Below are 20,407 nucleotides of genomic sequence, written 5' to 3'. Positions count from 1 at the left end.
TTCAAATAACATTGGGAACAAACCTTGTAAACCAGCTTTGTTTTAAAAGAAATATAAATCTTTGTGCCTCGTAACTTTCCATCAATTACAAGGAAAATATCTGTGAAAAAAATATACCTGGAAATTACCCGGGGGGGGGGGGATGTAATAATTTGAAAATTTACAAAAAAAAAAAAAAAAAAAGCAACAAATCTCTAATTAAATATTTATAAATATTAAAGGAATCAGAATCGGGAATCAAATCGGAATCGGAAATTTAGAACAGAATCGGTAAAAATTTTGGAATCGTCCCATCACTAATAATAATAATATATATATATATATATATATTAAAGGTAAGCATTAGAAGGCTATCGCAAGGCAAAGAATGAAATGTTGAGGAAGGAAGAAAAGTGATATATATATATATATATATATATATATATACACACACATACATATATTTAATGAAAAGTGAAGCTTCTACACAAAAAGAGGATTTTCCTCTAATATATTATGAAAGACTGTCACACACTGTACATCACTGTGTAGAAGTTTGACTTTTGATGTAAGTCTTATTATTGACAAAAAAAATTCATTAAATAAATATATATGTATATGTGTGCGTGTATATATACATAGTTATATAGAGAGATTTAAGTATGTCACTTGTTTTCGTCTTCCTTCCTCAACACTGACAACATTCCATTCTTTGCATTGTGATAGGCCTCTAATACTTACCTTTATACATAACTCAAAATGCTTCAAGCAAACTACATTTCATTATTATATATGAATTAGTTATTAACATTAATAAAGGAAGGAGATAACAAAACCATTGATATATAACAAAACCATATAAATAAAAGGGAATAATCGCAGAACTTCAGCCCTAGAATAAGTACTTCAGTATAATCACGTGACGACACAGCAGAACAATCTATCATTGGGCAGAGATCCGTTCTCAAGCATGTGGCAAAGCTCTCTAGTGTATTCACATAATAGGATGGATGAGAAATTTTGAGAAAAGGGAGGGGAAAAAAATCTAAATTTACAGACACAGGAAATTGGTTTCAGTTCAGATAAATAAAAGGTTTCCAAGCAAAGAGTTTTTCTTTTTATTTGTCTAGTATCAAGACATAGTGGCGTTTTCCTATCGCCATCTTAAGATAGAAAATAAACACAGGTGGTCATTTCTTTCTTCCTACAACCATAATTGGCTGCAACGTCGTAACATCAAAACTGGTTTCTCAAAACTGGAACCTGAAATTCTGGTTTAAGATATCTTTCTTCGTAGTGAATTTCTAATTACATTCAAACAAATAGGAAGAAACAGAAATACTATTTAGAGGTTTCATTATTTTTTCAAAGTCGCACGGATACTTTTTTTTTTTTTGCTTCACCCCCAAACAAGGCACAGGACCACTTAGTCAGGACGGGCAGATTTTCAGGGATACTATTTAGGGAGTTGGGCAGAGAGATGTCTGCTCACATTACACTTGAATTTCTGCATGTCAGTACAGTCAGGGAAGTAGGGGCCCTGAGATGGGGATTTCAAAGTGCAGCAGTCCGAGGGAAAAGGCTATTTGAGTACCTATTTACAATGCCTCCTCACGGGACAGAGTTAGACACCAGGGTCGTTTTTTTAACGTGGAGAAAAGGTACAAAAATAAAAATTGTCTCAGTCGTGAAGGACTGCTCCTCCACCGAAAGAGAACAAGAAATGGAAGTGCAGCATCTGAAGAACAGATACTACACTTTGATCTTGGCCAAGGTTTTACAGCATCATAGGAGTGGGATTTTGTTGCTTGTCGAGTTTGTCGTAGGTATTGTCGTTGAGGGGGTACTATTGCTTGGAGTTCAGTTGCCAGTGAAATATTTGTAAAACAGGTACTAGGATGCTACATTTCCGCAACGGGACAGAAGTTGGAATTTAGTTGATAGTTCAGGACCTATTGGGTTGGCAACTCTTTTTTGAACCCCGTCTAGGATTTGAGAGACTAGTGGCGTGGAATACAGGTGAATTAAAGAAAGAACTCCAGTGTAGAATAATCCCTATCTCTACTATTAAATAAAAAGAACTTTGTGTGTCTGCGAGTTTTTTTTTGTTTTTTGTTTTTTACATAGGCATCACCACATTATCAAGGCCAAGAGGCCACTCAATGATAAGGGTTAAAGAGTGTACAGTAGAAATTGGACAATATAGTAATCATTAGTAATGAAAATTCGGTAAATTTGATAACTTATATGGAACGGCTCATCAAGAACTTATTTACGTTAGACTTGAACACAACCATATATAGTTCGTTCCTTATGGATTCCAAAACGGTTGAGAAGATTTTTATGAAATTTCACATGAAGGTACTTTATGTGCCTGGCGGTGTTCTTCAGGTTTTGTATCGGAATGTCTTTAATAAGTATCGACAATCGAAATAATCTGATGAAAGAAAGAACAGGTGATTTTGACCAAACCTTATACAGCCTAACATCATAAGTGTATTTGAGAAGTTTATTACCACACAAGCCGAAAGGCCCGACATATAAAATCAACAGTAGGTTCTTTAATCCAACAGATTGCATCTCATTTCTTTGTAAACAAAAAAGAAATCTTAATCCATTAATGGCTGAAATAAAGATTGATTAGTCTGTGGCCCTTAGGAATTCCAAGTGTACTAGTGGAGAGCACCTGGCTTTGCCCGGTCATAAAACAAGCTTAAATATGATATTTTAATTTGTTCAGATTTCATATATATTATTATAGGGTCGTGATTTCAAAAATAAAAAGTATTTGGATGTCATCAAATGGAATCAAAACCGAAACTTTAGCATCCAAAGCTGGTGACGTTACCACTGTACCAACGTGACACACATATGAACTGATTAAAAATTAAAAATAAACTAAGATGAATGTACAAAATGTATAACGATTTTTTCAATTTTGACCCATTTTTAATGCCTTAAAAACTATTTTAACCGGCTAAAGACTCATAAAAGAATGGTCAATAAAAAAATTCAATCATTTGAGGCCCCTAGCGCTGCTCTGTGATTTAGTTTCAGAAGAGATAGAGTTTGAAAATATGGAAACAGACAGACATATAGCCTTTTTATATATTAGATTTGCAAAATAGAACAAAAGTTCATTATAATTGGATATCAAAAAAAAGAAATGCATTTTAGGTAAAAACATTACATAATTATGTGTTGTTTCAAAATGTTGTTTCAAAATGGCGTTTCAAAATGTTTGAAATGTCGTTTCGAAATGGCGTTTCAAAATGTTGTTTCAAAATGAGGAAAAATTTCCTAAAATTACGAAAAATACTCGCGTAGAAAAATAATTACTAGAAAAAATTAAATTTGTGAAATGATGCAGTTTTTAGCGGTTTAATGGTAGGTGACGGTGGTCAAGTGGTTAATAACACAAACTGACGACCTGGGTGTTCTAAGTTCGAATTCACAACAAAGGTTTTTTTTTTCAGCCTGTGTTTGTTTTCCATCTTGGATGGCAGTGAAACATGGGTGGCAAACATTCTGATCTGCAATGGTTTGAGCAAAATGAATCTGCCATGATGTGCGACTACAAACTAGAGGAAAGGATTGCTGCAACTGCGCTACAACTTGGTATTCATGGGATTATGAATGACTTACGATGCCCTCGGCAGATGGTTTGGTCATATACAGTGTGTCACCCCTTGGATCAACTCCATAAGTCTGGATATTACAGGTAGTAGACAACTTGATAGATCAAGATTTTTTTTTTCTTTCACTATCTAGGTAAATAATTATCAAGGCCAGGAACCATTCAAGGATAAGTGTTAATGAGACAAGGTCAAAAGATAAGGAATAGTACTGAGTACTAACACTCATCGGAATGAATGTATTTATGTATACAGTTTGATTAGAAATTTATTGCTTTTAGGATGACCAAGTTGTAATCCACATGGAAGCAGTCCTGTGACAATGTGTTACACAAGTGGGAAAGAAACTCTGACCATGGAAATTCCATCTGACGCTAGGCACCTGGCTCAAGTGCAGAAGAAATGATATAACAGCATGGAACCCGATAGATGTCAACCCTAACCTTTTGGATTGGATCACATGGAGAGCAGATGTGGGATGGTGCCTGGTCTTGCCCATCCGAGAATTCAGGATATTTGCAGCACTTTAAATACCAAAAGCAGATGAAGTTCAACGTATTTGGTACCCGGGCAATACTGGATACATCTGCTAGTTAAATTTTTTTTTTCTTCTCTAACCTGTGGTAACCTGTCCATTTTCGCTACTGGTACATCTCTCTCCTTCTCCTTTTCTCAAAACTCTGTGAATGCCAATATTCTTTGGCATAGTTTGCCTTTATTATTTTAACAAGCACTCGATCACAATAGCTATATATTATTCTCTCATACACAAATATGTCAGCGTTTTAGACGTTGATGTAAATCTTTGCATTTTTTTTATTTGTCTTTTTTAGTCATATTCATTCTAAACAAGGTATATTGCCATCTATAAATAGAAAAGCGAAAATGTACGTATGTATGTTCGCTTTTTGTGTATGTCTGTAAAAGGCTTTTTTCCGAGAAGCGGTCGGTCGGCTCACAACTTAAAACTTTTTATATCACATAGAAATCATAATATCTACCAGTTAACAACGGGGGTCGCCTGGCTATTTAATTTGCTCGACTTTGAAAAGATATATATTCAACATTTTTCGCTCGCCGCATGTGGATTAGGCTTTTTCGTATAATAAAAGCGTCACTAATTCTTGCGGTATTTTTATCCAGTCGCGATCGCCAGAAATGTCCAAAAACAATCAGCTTTGATCGATGTGGAAATTTTCCTTATATCAGACAATCCCCTTGTTATGGGGAGCTGGTCCCCCCCCCCCAATATCTTGGAAAATAAAAATAAAAAAAGCGTTCTCGCAGTAAATAAAATACTGTCCCGCAGTCAAAGTTGACCTCATTAAGTCATTAAAACGTGTACCTGCCAATTCTAAATAGTTAAATAAATTCAAACGTGTTTCTGTTAGTATTTCACGGTTGCTCAATGGTTAACGTCGCACGTTTTATTTTCACACTTTAATTTCCAATTTCGCCTCAAGGATTTGGGTTTGATCCTCATACCTACCAAAATCTTTTTTTTATTTTAACCCCTCCCCCCGACACAAACAACCAGGTGTTTTGATTTACCCAAAACCACGCACACCTCCAAACACCTGGGCAACGCTGGGTACCCCCTGCTAGTCTATGATATAAATCTCACCTGTCTATTTAAATGCATGTATGTATGAATGTATGCATGTCTGCCTAAAACTTTCAACAGAGGTAACGGATTTTCACGAGATCGATATCGTTTTGAAGCTCAACCCTTCAGACGACAAATATTGGAAAATTGGATAAAAACATTAATTCCTTCACCCTCAACTGGGCACTTTTCTACAGGGAGGGGTCGCTTTTTCCGCTGATATTTTCGATTGACTAGCCTTAATTTAAACCTTCGTCATTTCCACTTTGGCGATGGGTGCAACAGCAGTAAGCCTGCCAGCCTACTACAACTTTTTTTTTTTTTTTTTGCTCAACACACACCCCCAAACACCCAGGCAATGCCGGGCACTCAGGCCAGTTTGGACATAAGGGTCTTCTATTTGTATTATTTGGGATTCATAAAATATTTCTAATTACTTATATTTTACCTGTATCATGTTTGTTTTTTTAGTTTTTTGTTTAGTAGTTTTGCACGTTTTTTAATGCCAGGCAATCCTAACCCTTTCAAACAATGTGGGGATGGTGTTAGACAAGTGCAGTGGTTCTCAAAAATTTTTTTTTTTACCCATGAACCCTTTCATCACGTATCAGAATTAAGTAAGGGAAGAGATCAGGCTTTGAGGACAATAATGCTGTAACATGCAAGGAAGTAGTTCCGTGGTAATGTGTAACAAAGAAAGCCCTTACAAAGAAATTTAGAGGTGAAAATTCAGCCTGATGCTCAGCACATGGCCGAAGAAAGGGAACTTTTGTTTTCATTGGTGTAGTGAGATAAGTTCTTGCTTTGAATAATATCTTAAAACAAAGGAAACAAATTGGGGTTCAGTCGAGCACCTTCTGTAGAAATAATGACAGTATAGAGAGAGATTGACAATTTCTGTGAGAAAGGGACAGTAAGAGAAGAAATCAGTATAGGGTATAGACAGCTTCTGCCAAGGGGCCATTTTGGTTGGATGAAAAATATCCAAAAATGAACCATCAGAATTTCCAAGTAACATCACCTCAGGCGATTGGCAAGTAACCAACCCTTCTCTTAAAAGACGAAGTAATGCTTGTGATGATGCACATCGTAGGATCGACTTAATTATTCTTGTAAGGAAAGAAACTAAAGCCATGCCAGTCTGACCCTTAAATGCCAGGATGATGCCAAGTTGAACTCCAGCTGGTATGAACACTCAATGCAGGAACGGATACTGAGTGCATTGTAATCATAGACAAAAGTGTCAATAAATGGTCAACAAAATGATGAAGCATTGATTCACTTTTATATTTCAAGAAAGCAAGGGGAGACAATCCATCAGAATACATTAAATACTAAGTGGTTGATATGTAAAAAGTAACGCTTCTAGGACTTTGTTAAAATGTTTCTTGTTAATTTTTTTTTTTTCTGAAGTTATTAAATTAGGTCAGTTGTTCAACTTTTTTTTAGCTCGTGAACACTTTCATTCTATATCAAAATGATATTTCTCCCTTGTACCTTTAAAAATTGTCCGACTTAAAATGTATATTCATAACAATAATAACTAATACCAACAATAATAACTAACACCAACAATAATAATTAATACCAATAATAATAGCTAATACCAACAATTATAATTAATACTAACATACTAGCATTTAATACTAACACTAACAGGGAGAAAATCCAACATGACCTTTCTCTAGCGATGGCCAATACACACCGTTTTATGTGGCCCCGTTTGTGTCTGTTAATCAGTGGTGCCAATTAACTCTGAAATTCCCCTCAGACATATTTGATTCCTGCCTGAGTAGGTTAGTGGTTTTCAACCATTTTTTTAGCTTGTGAACCTTTTAAGCATATATCAGAATGATATCCCCGCCTTCCTCCCCAAAAATGTCCAATTCAAAATATCTGACTACATAAAATGTAAACTAATACTAACATATTAGCATGTAATACAAATGCTAACAGAAAGAAAATTCAACATGGATGGACAATGCACATTCTGGTTTTGCTGCCCTGAATTCAGTTTGTCTCTGCTAATCTCTGCCACTATTCCCATCCTCATCCTAAAATCATCCCAAGAAAACCATTGCTTTACACCGCAATTTTTTTTTTTTTTTTTTTTTTTTTTTAAGAAAAAAAAATAGTTCTGTCAAACTTGCCTGCAAGATGGTTAAAATTAAAATGTTCGCTGGGAAACTGGGGGTCAATCTTGGTGAAAAAAGAATTAACAAGAAGCTTTTGTTTGAATTAAATCCTGTTTGACTCGATGGTATGACCATGTTGAAAGGATGGACGAGAGTTCTTGGGAGTTAGTACATGTAGAACAGTTGAGGTAACAGGTTCAGTTTACAGGGGTAGACTAAGAAAAATATGGGAGAAAATGATAAAAATGGAATAGAGGGAAAGATGGATATATAAAGATCTGGCCAGAGAGAGGTTATTTTGGAAGTCAATTTCAACATGTAAAACGAACTTTAAACCGAATATGGTGATTATGATGATGCAGCATCTTCTTTACGCCAAGCAACCCTATCCTAACCCTTTGTAGGGCTGGTAAGACTCTAGTGCAGTGATTCTCAATCTTTTTTTTAGCTCGTTAAGTATCAAAGTGATATGATGATATTTCGCCCCTTTTTAAAATAAATGTCTGATTCAAAATGTTTTGTTTAAAAACAAAAATATATTTTTTCCATAAAACTCGCATGTATTTTTTGTTAAAATGTTTGCTAATGGGTTGAGAAACTGGAGTTCAATCCTCCGTCAAGAAAGTTTTTTTTTTGTTTTTTTTTCTTTTTGTTACTGTTGTATCACCCCCCCCCAAAAAAAAGGCACAGTGCCACTCTGACAGAAGGGGCTACTAACAGGGACCAAATTTACAGGCATACTAGGTGGAGAGTTGAGCAGCGAGATATCCGTTCACATTACACTTGAAATTCTTCATGTCAGTAAAATTGGAGTAACAGGGACCTGGAAGGACTAAGCGGACGATATGTAAAAAGTAAGGCTTCTAGGACTTTGTTAAGTCGTTTCTTGTTAAATATTTTTTTTCTGAAGTTATTAAATTAGGTCAGTTGTTCTCAACCTTTTTTTAGCTCATGAACTCTTTTATTCGATATCAAAATGATATTTCTCCCTTGTCTCTTTAAAAAAAAAAAAAAATGTCAGATTCAAAATGTATATTCAATATCTAACAGTTCAAGGAAAGAAACTATTTGAGTAGAGAGCTTTCCAGCATCTACAATGTAGGGGTGGGATATTGCTGCTTATGAGGTTAGCCAAGGGTATTTATGTCGATGGGGGTACAATACGAATGGTTGGACTGAATATCAACCACAAACTTGTATAGACGTGTATAGGCTGTGTTTATACGAGATGCAGAGAATTCAGTTGGAAGAGCCAGCTCAACCGACTCACAGTGAACAACGCTAACGCAACACAAAAACAAGTGCCTTGAGTTCATCAGAGCACATTCCATTAAAATACTTGTAAAACAAATACAGGGATGCAACATTTCAACAATTGAATGAATGAGACTTTGTCTGAATTACATCCTGTTGGACTGCATACCAAAATGGAAAAAAAATTATCAAAACAAACAACAAAAACCTATGAAGAATATTTAACACTAAATTATTGCTAAAAAAAAACAAAAAAACAATCATACAAATTATTTTTGTTTTGAAACAAAATAATATATTTTTTTGTTTTAAGCCCAAATTACTTGTTTCCTTCTAATCCCATGAAATTATGTCAACTTAATACCAGGGTTGAGTAGTCAAACGGTATAAGGTGTGACTTGGACTCGTCTAATTCTTAAATACCCGACTCCATTTATTTATTTTTTTTACTTTATAGTTTCGCCTGTCAATTAATGACACAATGTGTGTTTTTTTGTGTGAGCTATGGGCAAAAGGGAGATAATCATGTAGTTTAGTTGTGTTTTATGAATACCAAACCTTTTCGGGTTATTTATTAATAATATCAAATCTAGTAATTTGGAAAAAGTTTTTATCGTTTAAATTCTTTATAACTTCAAATATTTATTCACATATTCTTCAAATATTTAATCATGATGTTTGTGTTGGTTGCTTTCTTCTATGGCATATGAACCATTTTTGGGCGTTATTTGATGCAAAATCCAATAATTTTGGAAAAAGGTTTTATGCTTTAAGCTCTTTTTATCTTAATTGCATAATGTTTGCTTTTTTGTTGTTTTTTTTTTTGTATGAATGTTTTTGTATATGTTTTTCGCTTTTAACATGATTGAGTGCTGCAAAGCGAAAAGAACAAAAGAAAACAATAACATTAATGTTTGGTGTATTTTAGACCGTGAAGCCAGTATCTTCAGATAGCCTGATCTGGTAGCACAATTTTTTTTTTTTTTTTTTTTGCAGAACATTGCCAAAAAGAAATTTCACTTAACTCAAATATATTTTTCTTTGGTTTGATTGTTTTATTTTACGGCATATCAACCCTTTTTACGTTATTTAAAGGCAAACACAATAATTTTGAAAAAGTTTTTATGCTTCATAGTGTTTGTTTTAATGGTTTTATAGGGGAAAATTGCTTTTGTTTTTGACTTTGCAGGACATGATTTTGCAAAGGGAAACAAACAAAAAAAACACAATACACGTCAATATTTGGTGTATTTTAAACTAGGAAGTCAGTATCTTCAGACAGTGATTCTGAGGAGTGGAATTTTGGAAAAGCAGCTTTGCTTGATAATGTCTAGTTATTTATAACTAGTTGACTAAAACTCATAGTATACATGTTGCATCCAGATTTTTTATCTTCTATATATATAAAAGGCAAAATGTGTGTGACCATTTTGTGTATGTCTCGCAAAGGCTTCTTTCGCACATGCTCCCGGGTTCGTTACGATTGATTACAACTGTTTATATAGGTCCTATATAATAATATCTAGGATTTAGGAAAGCGTGTTGCGTATAGATTTATTTACATCGACTTTTACAAAATTATTGCTATTTTGGCTTCTCGCATGTTGATTAGGCTTTTTCATATAAAAAGCAAAACTAATTCAAAGTTAACAACGCAACAACGTTCTCGGCATCGCGCCGGGAAACGTCCAGAAGCAATCAGCTTTGATCAATGTGGGGACAAAGCCCTTTTATATTAGACAGTTGCTAATCAGTCTGGAAAATGGGGAGCTGGTTTCCCCCTCCTCAACATATTTTTGGGAAAAAACCAGTCAAACCCAAGTTAACTGTTCTATTTGACCTCAATAATTAGGTCAAATAGAAGCAGCAGAGTTAACTTTTATTGCTGCCACCTGTCAATAGTTAAATAAATAAATTCAAACATGTTCCTTTGTATGTCGCAGTGGCCTAGTGGTTAGCGTTGCACAGTTTTTTTTTAACACTTTAATTTCCAAGTTTATCTCAAGGGTTCGATCCTCATACTCACCTACCAAAGCTTTTTTTTATTTTAACCCCCCCCCCTGGGAGTTTGGATTTACCCAAAACCATACATACCTCAAAACACCCGGGCATCGCCGGGTACCCCCCCCCTCCGCTAGTATAGTATAAAAAGTATTAATGTTGCATCCAGTTTTTTATATAGTATAAAAAGTATTAATGTTGCATCCAGGATTTTATCTATATATATAAAAGCGAAAATGTATGTGTGTATGTTTGGGTGTCTGCTAAAAACTTTCGACAGACACGACGAAAATTCACAAACTCGGTATCATATCGAAGCCCCATCCTTCGCTCGAAAAATATCGAAAAATTGGCCAAAAATGTTCATTTTTTCATCTTGAAATCGACAATTTTCGACTGGGGGGGGGGTCAACAAAAACGGTCTTTTCGTGACGACGAGCGGTTCTACACATGCGCCAGATGAAGTCATGACCTGATTTACTTTAAATAGTTGAAAAACTGAACAAATTTTATGTACGTCTCGTTAGGTCAGTTGATTAGCGTGTTGGTACATTATCTAAACATTTTGGGTTCGAATCGTGGTGTGAGATGTCTTTCTTTTTTTTTTCGATTTTTTAAATTTAAATATTGAACCAGTGTTATTTAAGCCATTTTTCACGTAACGTTCGTTTTTCTGGGTTTTTTTTTTTTTTTTACTTCGCTTATCCACCCCCGACCACACCACCCAAAAACACCCGGGTACCCACCGATTTTTTAAATTTTAATATCGAAACAGGCTTATTCAAGCCATTTTTCACGTGTTCGTTTTTCTGTTTTCATCGTTCGTCTGCCTTACGTTAGTTTTTTTGTGTTTTTTCTCAATGTTTTGATTACCCCCCCCCGCTTAATTAAAACGTTGTTTTCTTTTTTTACTTCGCTTATAACAAACAAACCTACATCGTTGTCGTCGTCGTAACACTTAACGACTTCCAGACGTGCACCTGTCAATTTGGTTCTTACTTAAATAAATTCAAACATCTTTCACTAACTCATTCTGGCTGGCCGATTTTATTTTCAAACTTCGCCTCAGGGCTTCGGGTTCGATCCTACCCCTGCCCCCCCCCCCTGGGTTCTTTTTTATTTAACACCACACACAACTACAAACACCCGGGCAACGCCAGGTACCCCCGCTAGTATAGTATAAATAGTATTCATGTTGCATCCAGTTTTTTTATTCTTCAAGCTCTTTGTATCTTCAATCAATAGTTTGTAGTGTTTGGTTAGGTTGTTTTATAGAAAATTTTATCATTTTTCTCCTTACCCTGCAGAACATGAATGAGTTTTGCAATGCGAGAGGGAAAAGGGTTACAGTATTAATGTTTGGTACATTTGAAGTTAGGAAACTAGTCAGGAAGTGGGTGAGGAACAGAAAGAGAAAAGGGAAGAAGGAAAAAGGTGGATTGTAGTTTTTGGAGAACATAATTAAGTTTTGCAAAAGGAAGTAGAAAAACAAAAAGCGTCAATGTTAGGTGCATTTTGTCTCAGGAAGCCAATATCTTCAGACAGCTTATCTGGTAGTACCAGAAAAACAAATATAAAGTGTATATATATATATATATATATATATATATATATATATATATATATATATATATATATATATATATATATATATATATATATACTCCAAACATTTTTCAAGTTTACAAATTGAATAATTCTATAAACTTAAAGCAAGTATAAATATTAATAGCACAATTCTAACCAGATGAAAAAGCTTAATATTCGAGATAGAGCATTGATATAAGATCACATTTTTCAAACCTAAACTTCCTTTGGAATATTCTTTAACCTATACATTTCTGCATTATCAACTTTCATACAAATATGATTTCCTTCATAATTTGTAGTTTTCAATTTATGTGCTAACCAGCAAAATTTATAGCCTGCCTATAAATATCATTTTGCTAACTACTTTCCTCTGAGGATAAGAGATATTCTTTGAAACTTCATGGAATAAGGAAAATTTTAAAGTTTTCAACTTATATTCCTTGTCGAATGATAAATTTGTTGTAAATTCTAATTTACAGAGTTTAAATTCAATTAATGAAGCTCAATGTGACTACAGAGCATATACAAATAAATGACAAAATGTCTATATTTTAAATCCGAAGATGTTGTCCATCTTACCGTTTATTTCTTTCAGAATGTTAAAATGTCCAATTCTTGACAGTACCTGTTTCGTAGTGCAGAACCATTCATATAATTATGGCAACTTCTAAATCTTTTCCACCTGACTCATCAGGAGAATAGGAACTCATCAACTTTAAAAGAAAATAAAGGGAATACATCTGGGAATTTTTTCATATATATATATATATATATATATATATATATATACTCCTATCAATTTTTTTTTTTTTGGGGGGGGGTATTGATATTCATATTAAAACCCCTTTTTTCTATTTATTTAAAAAGAAAATACAACTTTGTTATATATGGGTTGTGGAATTGCATTCATTTGCAAAAGATCTTATGTAAATTTGCATACCCCTTTAAAAATTCATTTTAATTAATTCCTTATTAGTTTTTTCGTTTTCTTTTAGAATAATCATCTTTAGTTAACTATTATGTGTAATTATATTCATGCAGATATTCTACATGATTTATACTTGCGTAAAAACTTTACAGTAAACACAAACCTCTTTCTATTTATATTTATGTATGTGCATATATATTTGTTTAAAATAATTTTCCTCTCAAGTTCCTGTCAGTTTTTTGGTTTACAGACATGAAACTTAATATATAGGGTATTCAAACACATGCAAAACTTTATATTTGGGCTTTAGCCGAGGTAAATCGGTGTAAAAGTGTGAAAATTTTAAAAATGGAATTTGCCAGATGAAGGTCAACCGACGGCATTACAAATATGCATGCATAACGTAATAGCTATTGGTTTAGTTTTAATTTTTAGACTTGCAGTAAACATGTCTTCATTGCTGAGCGGCCTGCTAGTATATATATATATATATATATATATATATATATATATATATATATATATATATATATATATATATATATATATGATGTGCTGTTTCACATATTTTTATGTTCATTTCAAAAAAGTTACAGTTTTATTACCAATATTTGTGTACAATAGTTTCAGCCCGTTACTGGTATTGAAATATATAATAGTTCCTAATGTGTTATTTATTAACTTTAATACCAGCAGGGCAACTCGTCAGTGCAAAAAAACAAAAAAAACAAAGGTGGGGGCATAAAAACTGAAATATACAACTATCAACCTATGGACAGTCCTTCAACAATCCAATACATTCACAATTTTGGAAGTTTCATTTACTTTTTTTAATCTATGTCCCTATTAGATATGATGCGTCATATCGATTAGATAATTATCTAGATTTTTCATATAAATATTGGAATAGTATACAATTTACAATTTTTACTTGTTTGTGTTTCTATTTTTGCGCATAAGTTCACAATCAAAATGAAAATGTTACGTTTTAAACATTAATAGAAATAGTTTTTAAACCTTTTATAAAATCTGAGACAGAAGTATATATACATCCACAATTTTGTAAGTATATATATATATATATATATATATGAGAGAGAGAGGGAGAGAGATCCATCACATATATGTCATATGTTGGGAAAGGGTGGGGGTAATATGGATGTAAATTTTAAATGTTTTAACATGAATATTTATATTTATTTATAAGTAGGACTTACATAGAAATCTTATTTTTACCCCCCAATTTATGTATTTTCAGATGTTCTTCATCGTAGTGTAATATAAGATCCAGCTGACAGGAGTTATTTTATTTACCTTTTCTTCAGCAGGTGAGACACAAGGTCAAGTGTTAATTTGATGAAAGTATTTCTGTGGAATGAACTAGATTAGAACTTGGTACACCCAGACTTTCAAGCCATGCCCGTAACCACTGAACCACTGTCGTCCCCAGCTTACAGAAGTTGTAGATCGATTCAAGTTTAGCAGTTTTCAAATTAAACAAGAGCAACCCTCAGGCTTATATCAGAATGGAGAGCATAGTCCTGTTCGATCCAAAAAGGCATTAATTCCTCCTTCACGTGGGTGGGGGGAGGGGAATAATTTATCGCAAGTTACTATAGTTGTTCATACCAAGAAATGCCTTTCAGATGGGAATTGGATTTCCCCCACTATAAACTGACCTTATGTTGCAGCGAGAAGCGGGTATGAAAAAAAAAAAAAAAAGTGTCTTCTAAATTGTTTGAAGTATAGCACTTTTTAAGTATAGCGGTTTCCAAAGTAAATCTATAGCACGTTGTGGAGCACGGGTCTCCATTTGTTTTGTTCTTTTCTAGCCACCGAAAGAAATAGAAAACTCCCTTACCTGACTAGTTCGTATTTTTGCTTTTCCGGTGTCTCTTCTTCAACATTAGAATCCATATCAGTGAGATTCAAAAAAAAGAAAGACACTTATAAACAAAGCCACTCCTCCACAAGTGTTCACTGACTTTTGTTCAGAAAAAAAAAAAAAAAGCAGGTTTTATTGCTGGTGACTAATAAGGTCATAAATGAAACAGTACATGTTCATATATATATGTATATATATATATACACACACACACACACACACAACTCACTCAAGATATGAAGATATAGGTGTGCAAATGTCTACCTCAATCCTTCCCAAGTAGTAAACTAAATGCAATAACCTGTGAAAATCAACAACAGAATATTTGAAGAAAAGAAAAAGGAAAGAAAAAAAAACTAAAAATAAAAACCAATAAACAGGTAACGGACAAATAAATTGTATACAGTTCCGGCCTTCACAGAACACAGCTGGAAATATCAGTACATGATCTATTCTTGATTACTAATTTATGTAAAGTTTATTAAATTTTTTTTACAAAGCCCAAAGGCCACGCGAAGATAAGGGTTAATGAATGTAAGATGTTAGTGTAATAATTGTTAATGGTCTAAGTTTGGTATGATTTTATGATTTAAGGGGACGGTTCAACAAGAACTTGTTTATATTGAACTTGAAAGGTATAATATTGTAGTAGGCCCGGAAGCAGGTCAGCAGAAGTGTTCCACAGGCGGGCAGTTCTAGGAAAGAAGGTTTTGCTTCGCAGTTGAATACAACATAGTAGCCTTCAAATCCAATGTAAACAAATTCTTGTTGAGCCGTCCCCATAAATAATCAAATTCTAACCAATTTACAACATTAACAAATACTATAATACCACCTTACATGCTATAAAAAGAATTCATCTTGTTCTTGGAAGGGAGGCTGGAACCTGTTTGGACGAAACACATTGATTCCAAGACGATGATTGGTTTTATATAGTTTTTATCCACTTTCCAGGTGTCGATCACAGAAGAATGGAAAGTGAATATCTTTGCTTGCGTGGTTTACTTCTAGGTCTCTATTTTCACACACGTCAGCTCCCTCCCCCCGTGAAAGGGGGGGGGGCGATCTGTTAAACCGTCCATTCTGCTCAACGACCAAACTAACTCTCAATCTCCAGCTAACCTGATCACGTGACTCACACACAGATCTGATCAGCTGAACAGCCCTTCCGGTAAACGTGTCTATAATATGATTTACCATAGTTTGATAGATCTTATAAATATTCATATTCATCTCACATCCATCTCTCAAGTTAGATAGATAGATAGACCGAGATGGATAGCTACAGAAATAGATAACTTTCTTGCGTTCAACTTATTACATAACAATACCGCATATCTCAAATACCTTTCGAATACCACTCCCTCCTCTGACATGGTCTCTGGCCTGCCTCATGTTCTTTTTATAATCTTTTTTCTTTCTTGACAATGACATCATCTCGCACACGGGCGATTCTACTAATAACCAGATTCCAGAATCGCTTTATAAAATATACCGAATCTTTTTTTTTAATTCTTCAGTGATAACTTTCCGTCTTGATATAAGAAGACAACTATACTGACTGGATTAATTCTTTATCTGGAAAGGCATTGATGATGAGGTCAACCATCATAGTAGAGGCATCCTTTCAAGCTGTTCAATGGATAAACACATACGATCTGAACGGCAGAATTCTGCATCTCACAAAATTTAAATTCACTGCTGCCACCTGTTGGCAATATGTCAAAAAAAAAACAAGCCAAGCGTGCGGGGTCCTGCTCCATGAGTGAAAAATTTACTTTCACCATGACAAACGAACATACAAACTATTTTGGGTGCAATTTTACCTCTATAATACCCTCTAGGTGGGGCAACCAAAGTTATGCTGGAAAATTCGTTTTAGCAAAAATTTACTTTCACCATAACTAATGTTTGTGCAAAATTTAAAAATAATCCAAGGCATGGTTAGCGAAAAAAAGTGTGAACGAATGAACGAGAGTGAATTACTAGGTCCAGTCCCTTTGTGAGGCGAGCCTCTTTGGAGACTAGAGAACCCAGATAGATTGCATCTTGTTTCAAAGAATTTCAGATGTACAGCAAGCAATATTAAGTGTCATCTGTACAGAAGAATGCGTCTAACAGAATCAACTTGTGGTTTGGGAATTCATTGGTTCACATTGGCAGCAACACTAGACTGATGATTCTTATTCCTGACTAACAATTTCTGTTACCTTTCTGTCCGATGGAGGTATATAACTTGAGTAATCCTAAGAACTCCATCTTCTCAGGCTTTGCCTTGCCTCTTTGGGAATGGGTTGTGTTATTGCCGACTGCTTGAGGCACCCTTGCTGAGGAATACTGACAGTGCTGATTAGGTTATTTTTAGAAGATAGCCTGGCTCCTTCTCCAAGAGTGTTGGCTTTTTCTCCATCAGAATCACAGGGGAAGTAAGGATGTAAATACTAGCTTTCTTCAGGTTGTGTCAAACTCTTTTATAGCGGTTCTCTAACTTCATCTAGTCATGATGAATTCCACATTCGAAAAATTATCTTCGCTTGATTAAATCAACCCTAACCGTTTCATTTTTCTCTTCAGTAAAGAGATGCTTGATCTGGTTGTTTTATGGCATATCAACCCTTTTCGGTTTATTTAATGCCAAAATCCAGTAATTTTGGTAAGAAAAAAAAAAAAAAAAGTTTTTATGCTCCAAGTTCTTTATGTCTTCGAATATTTATTCATGGTGTTTGGTTTCATTGTGTGTGTGTGTGTGTGTGTGTGTAGGAAAATTATGGTTTTGTTTCTGACTTTGCCGAACATGATTGAGTTTTGCAAAGAAAACAAAAAAAAAAGAAAACAATAGCAATCAATATTATTTAATTAATTGAAATTCTTATTGAGATGAGTAATTTGTATTTATTTATCCGTTTATTTATTACGGACTATTATCCTCATCTTCTTTATCTCGTCTCGTTCCAGGTGAGCATTGTCCGAGGATGAATAACTCCCTGAAACCATACCGGCGAGAGGGTATCATACAAAATAACACATCTCATCCTTTATCCATTTATTTATTGCGGACTATTATCCTCATCTCCTAGTTGCTGTATCACAACGTTTCGACCAACTATTCCTTTGGGCTTCGTCAGGTGGATAACCGCGACGGGATGGGAACGCTGAATCTGCTAACTGTACTAAAAGATAAGGATAATAGTTTGCAATAAATAAATGGATAAAAAAATGAGTAAGACGAGTAATTTTGTATCATTTATCCGTTTATTTATTAACCGCAACAGAATAGGAACGCCAAATCTCCTAACTGCATTCTCAGCAATTACTGCCTACCATCCCTATCCCGTCATGGTTAACCACCTGACGAATCCAGAGGAATAGTTGGCCGAGGCATCGTGGGACAACAACTAGAAGATCAAAATAATAGTCTGCAATAACTAGCATCAATGTTTGATGCATTTTATGTCAGTCAGTATCTTCAGACAGCCTGTTCGTATAGCACAGGAGACGGAAACTGACAACCACATTACAGAAATATGAGCAGCAAGTCCCATTAATGATGTGGACGTAACAACCCTTCAGCTATGCTCCAATTTTCTGGTCGCACATTCAAGCATCAAGATCGAAACATTCCTTGAAATATTTGTGAAGTAAAAACGGATTATTTCATGATTGAACAAACAATTTAATTGAAAGCTAAGCTCACAGAAAGTCAGGTGAAATCTTTTGTAATAATACCATGAATTTATACGGATAAAAAAAAAAAAGACCAAGAAAGAGTAAACAAGTTACATGTTCTCCCAATCGTTTGGGAGTATTCCACAGGTCATTAGAACGGATTACCGCTAAGTCATAACAACAACAATGATGATGATAAAAACAAAGAAAATCGGATTATCCAAAATTAAGGATTATCAAAATTAGAGGATTATCTTAGAACAAAATTCATAAAACCAAACAAGGATTTTCAAGAAGAAAATACTGAATATAATAGGAGTTAGTCACATTCTTTGAAAACATTGTTTTGTAAGATTAAAATGAAAACTTTAGAAACTGAGTTACGTAAAAATAAATTTTTTTTTATTAAAATGAAAAGTGAAAATAATTTTTTTCTGAAACTTGCTATGGAATCCATCTAATCGTAGAAGACTTTGTTTTAATTTTTTTTTTTTCCCCCTCATTTTGTTAGTGATGTTAAGGTCTATGGGTGATGATCCCTAGAATTTTGATCCTGTTGACGATTGCATCAAATTCAAATATGGTTGATGTGTGTCATGTGGTTAATGCGTAAATTTGAATCGGAGTTAATCATGTTCTTCACAAACATTATTTCGTAAGGATAAAAATTAAAATTTTAGAAAACAGTTTTTCTGAGACTTTTAATGGAATGCAAAGAAAAAGAAGAAAAAATGTAAAAAGGAAAAAAAAGGAAAAAATAAATGAATAAAGGAGAAAAATAAATAAAAAAGGGAGAAAAATACATAAAAAAAGGAGAAAAATACATAAAAAAAGGAGAAAAATAAATAAAAAAAGGAGAAAAATAAATAAAAAAAGGAGAAAAATAAATAAAAAAGGAGAAAAATAAATAAAAAAAGGAGAAAAATAAAAAAAGGAGAAAAATAAAAAAAGGGAGAAAAATAAAAAAAAGGGAGAAAAATAAAAAAAGGAGGAAAATAAAAAAGGAGAAAATAAAAAAGGGAGAAAATGAAAAAAGGGAGAAAAATAAAAAGGGAAAAAATAAAAAATAAAGGAGAAATAAAAAAGTGAGAAATATAAAGGGAAAAGAAAAAAGGAAAAGAAAAAAGGAAAAGAAAAAAGGAAAAGAAAAAAGGAAAAGAAAAAACAAAAAAAAAGGTGCCACAAGGCAGGATAGAACCCTCAACTGGCAGAGTAGAATGCAAACATTTCTTTCAACTCGCCAACATACACAATTAAAATTAAGCCTTGAAATGACACAGCTGTCGGAGTTATCCTCCACTAATCCTACCCAGCGGTGTTGTTTAAGATTAACAACACCGGATTCAAAACAGGATCTGATTTAAAATGGGATCTGATGAAGGCAGCCAATTAATTGAAACTTCTAAAAATAAACATTTTCACATGCAAAATGATTTGAAAATCAATAAACTGTTCAAAATTGTTTATTTGTTCCGTTCATTTTCACAGGCAGCAAGAAAAAAAATAATCTATTATACTAGGACGCATTCTCCATCATAAACGACAGGAAAAAAATATCCTTCACCAAAATTTGATTATTTATAAAGAAGGTTTATGACAAGTACTTGTTGACTTTGGATTTGGAGACTACCATATTGCAGCCTACAGGGAAGCAGTTCCGTGGTTCCACAGTTTCGGAAATTCTAGAGAAAAAAAGTCTTAAAAATAAAATTAAAAATTACACGTTTA

General features: G+C 33.9%; 1 protein-coding gene across 2 annotated transcripts in view; it reads right to left on the bottom strand.

The window, feature by feature from the left end:
• Window positions 1-20,407, bottom strand: part of LOC145256235 (uncharacterized) — a 95,233-nt gene that overhangs the window by 41,692 nt on the left and 33,134 nt on the right. Inside the window, exon 1 of one of the 2 annotated variants that reach the window (XM_080114881.1) lies at window positions 14,990-15,328. The exons of the other annotated variant lie outside the window; for it this stretch is intronic. Within the exon in view, the coding sequence (XP_079971007.1) occupies window positions 14,990-15,045 (56 nt within the window). The 5' untranslated portion in view covers window positions 15,046-15,328. Of the gene's footprint in view, window positions 1-14,989; window positions 15,329-20,407 lie in introns of those variants that run through there. 2 annotated transcript variants of the gene reach the window in all.

This window comes from Euprymna scolopes, chromosome 32, assembly GCF_053919585.1.
Source record: "Euprymna scolopes isolate OS-2025 chromosome 32, ASM5391958v1, whole genome shotgun sequence".
Taxonomy (NCBI): domain Eukaryota; kingdom Metazoa; phylum Mollusca; class Cephalopoda; order Sepiida; family Sepiolidae; genus Euprymna; species Euprymna scolopes.
This window is presented reverse-complemented; position numbering and strand designations above follow the sequence as displayed.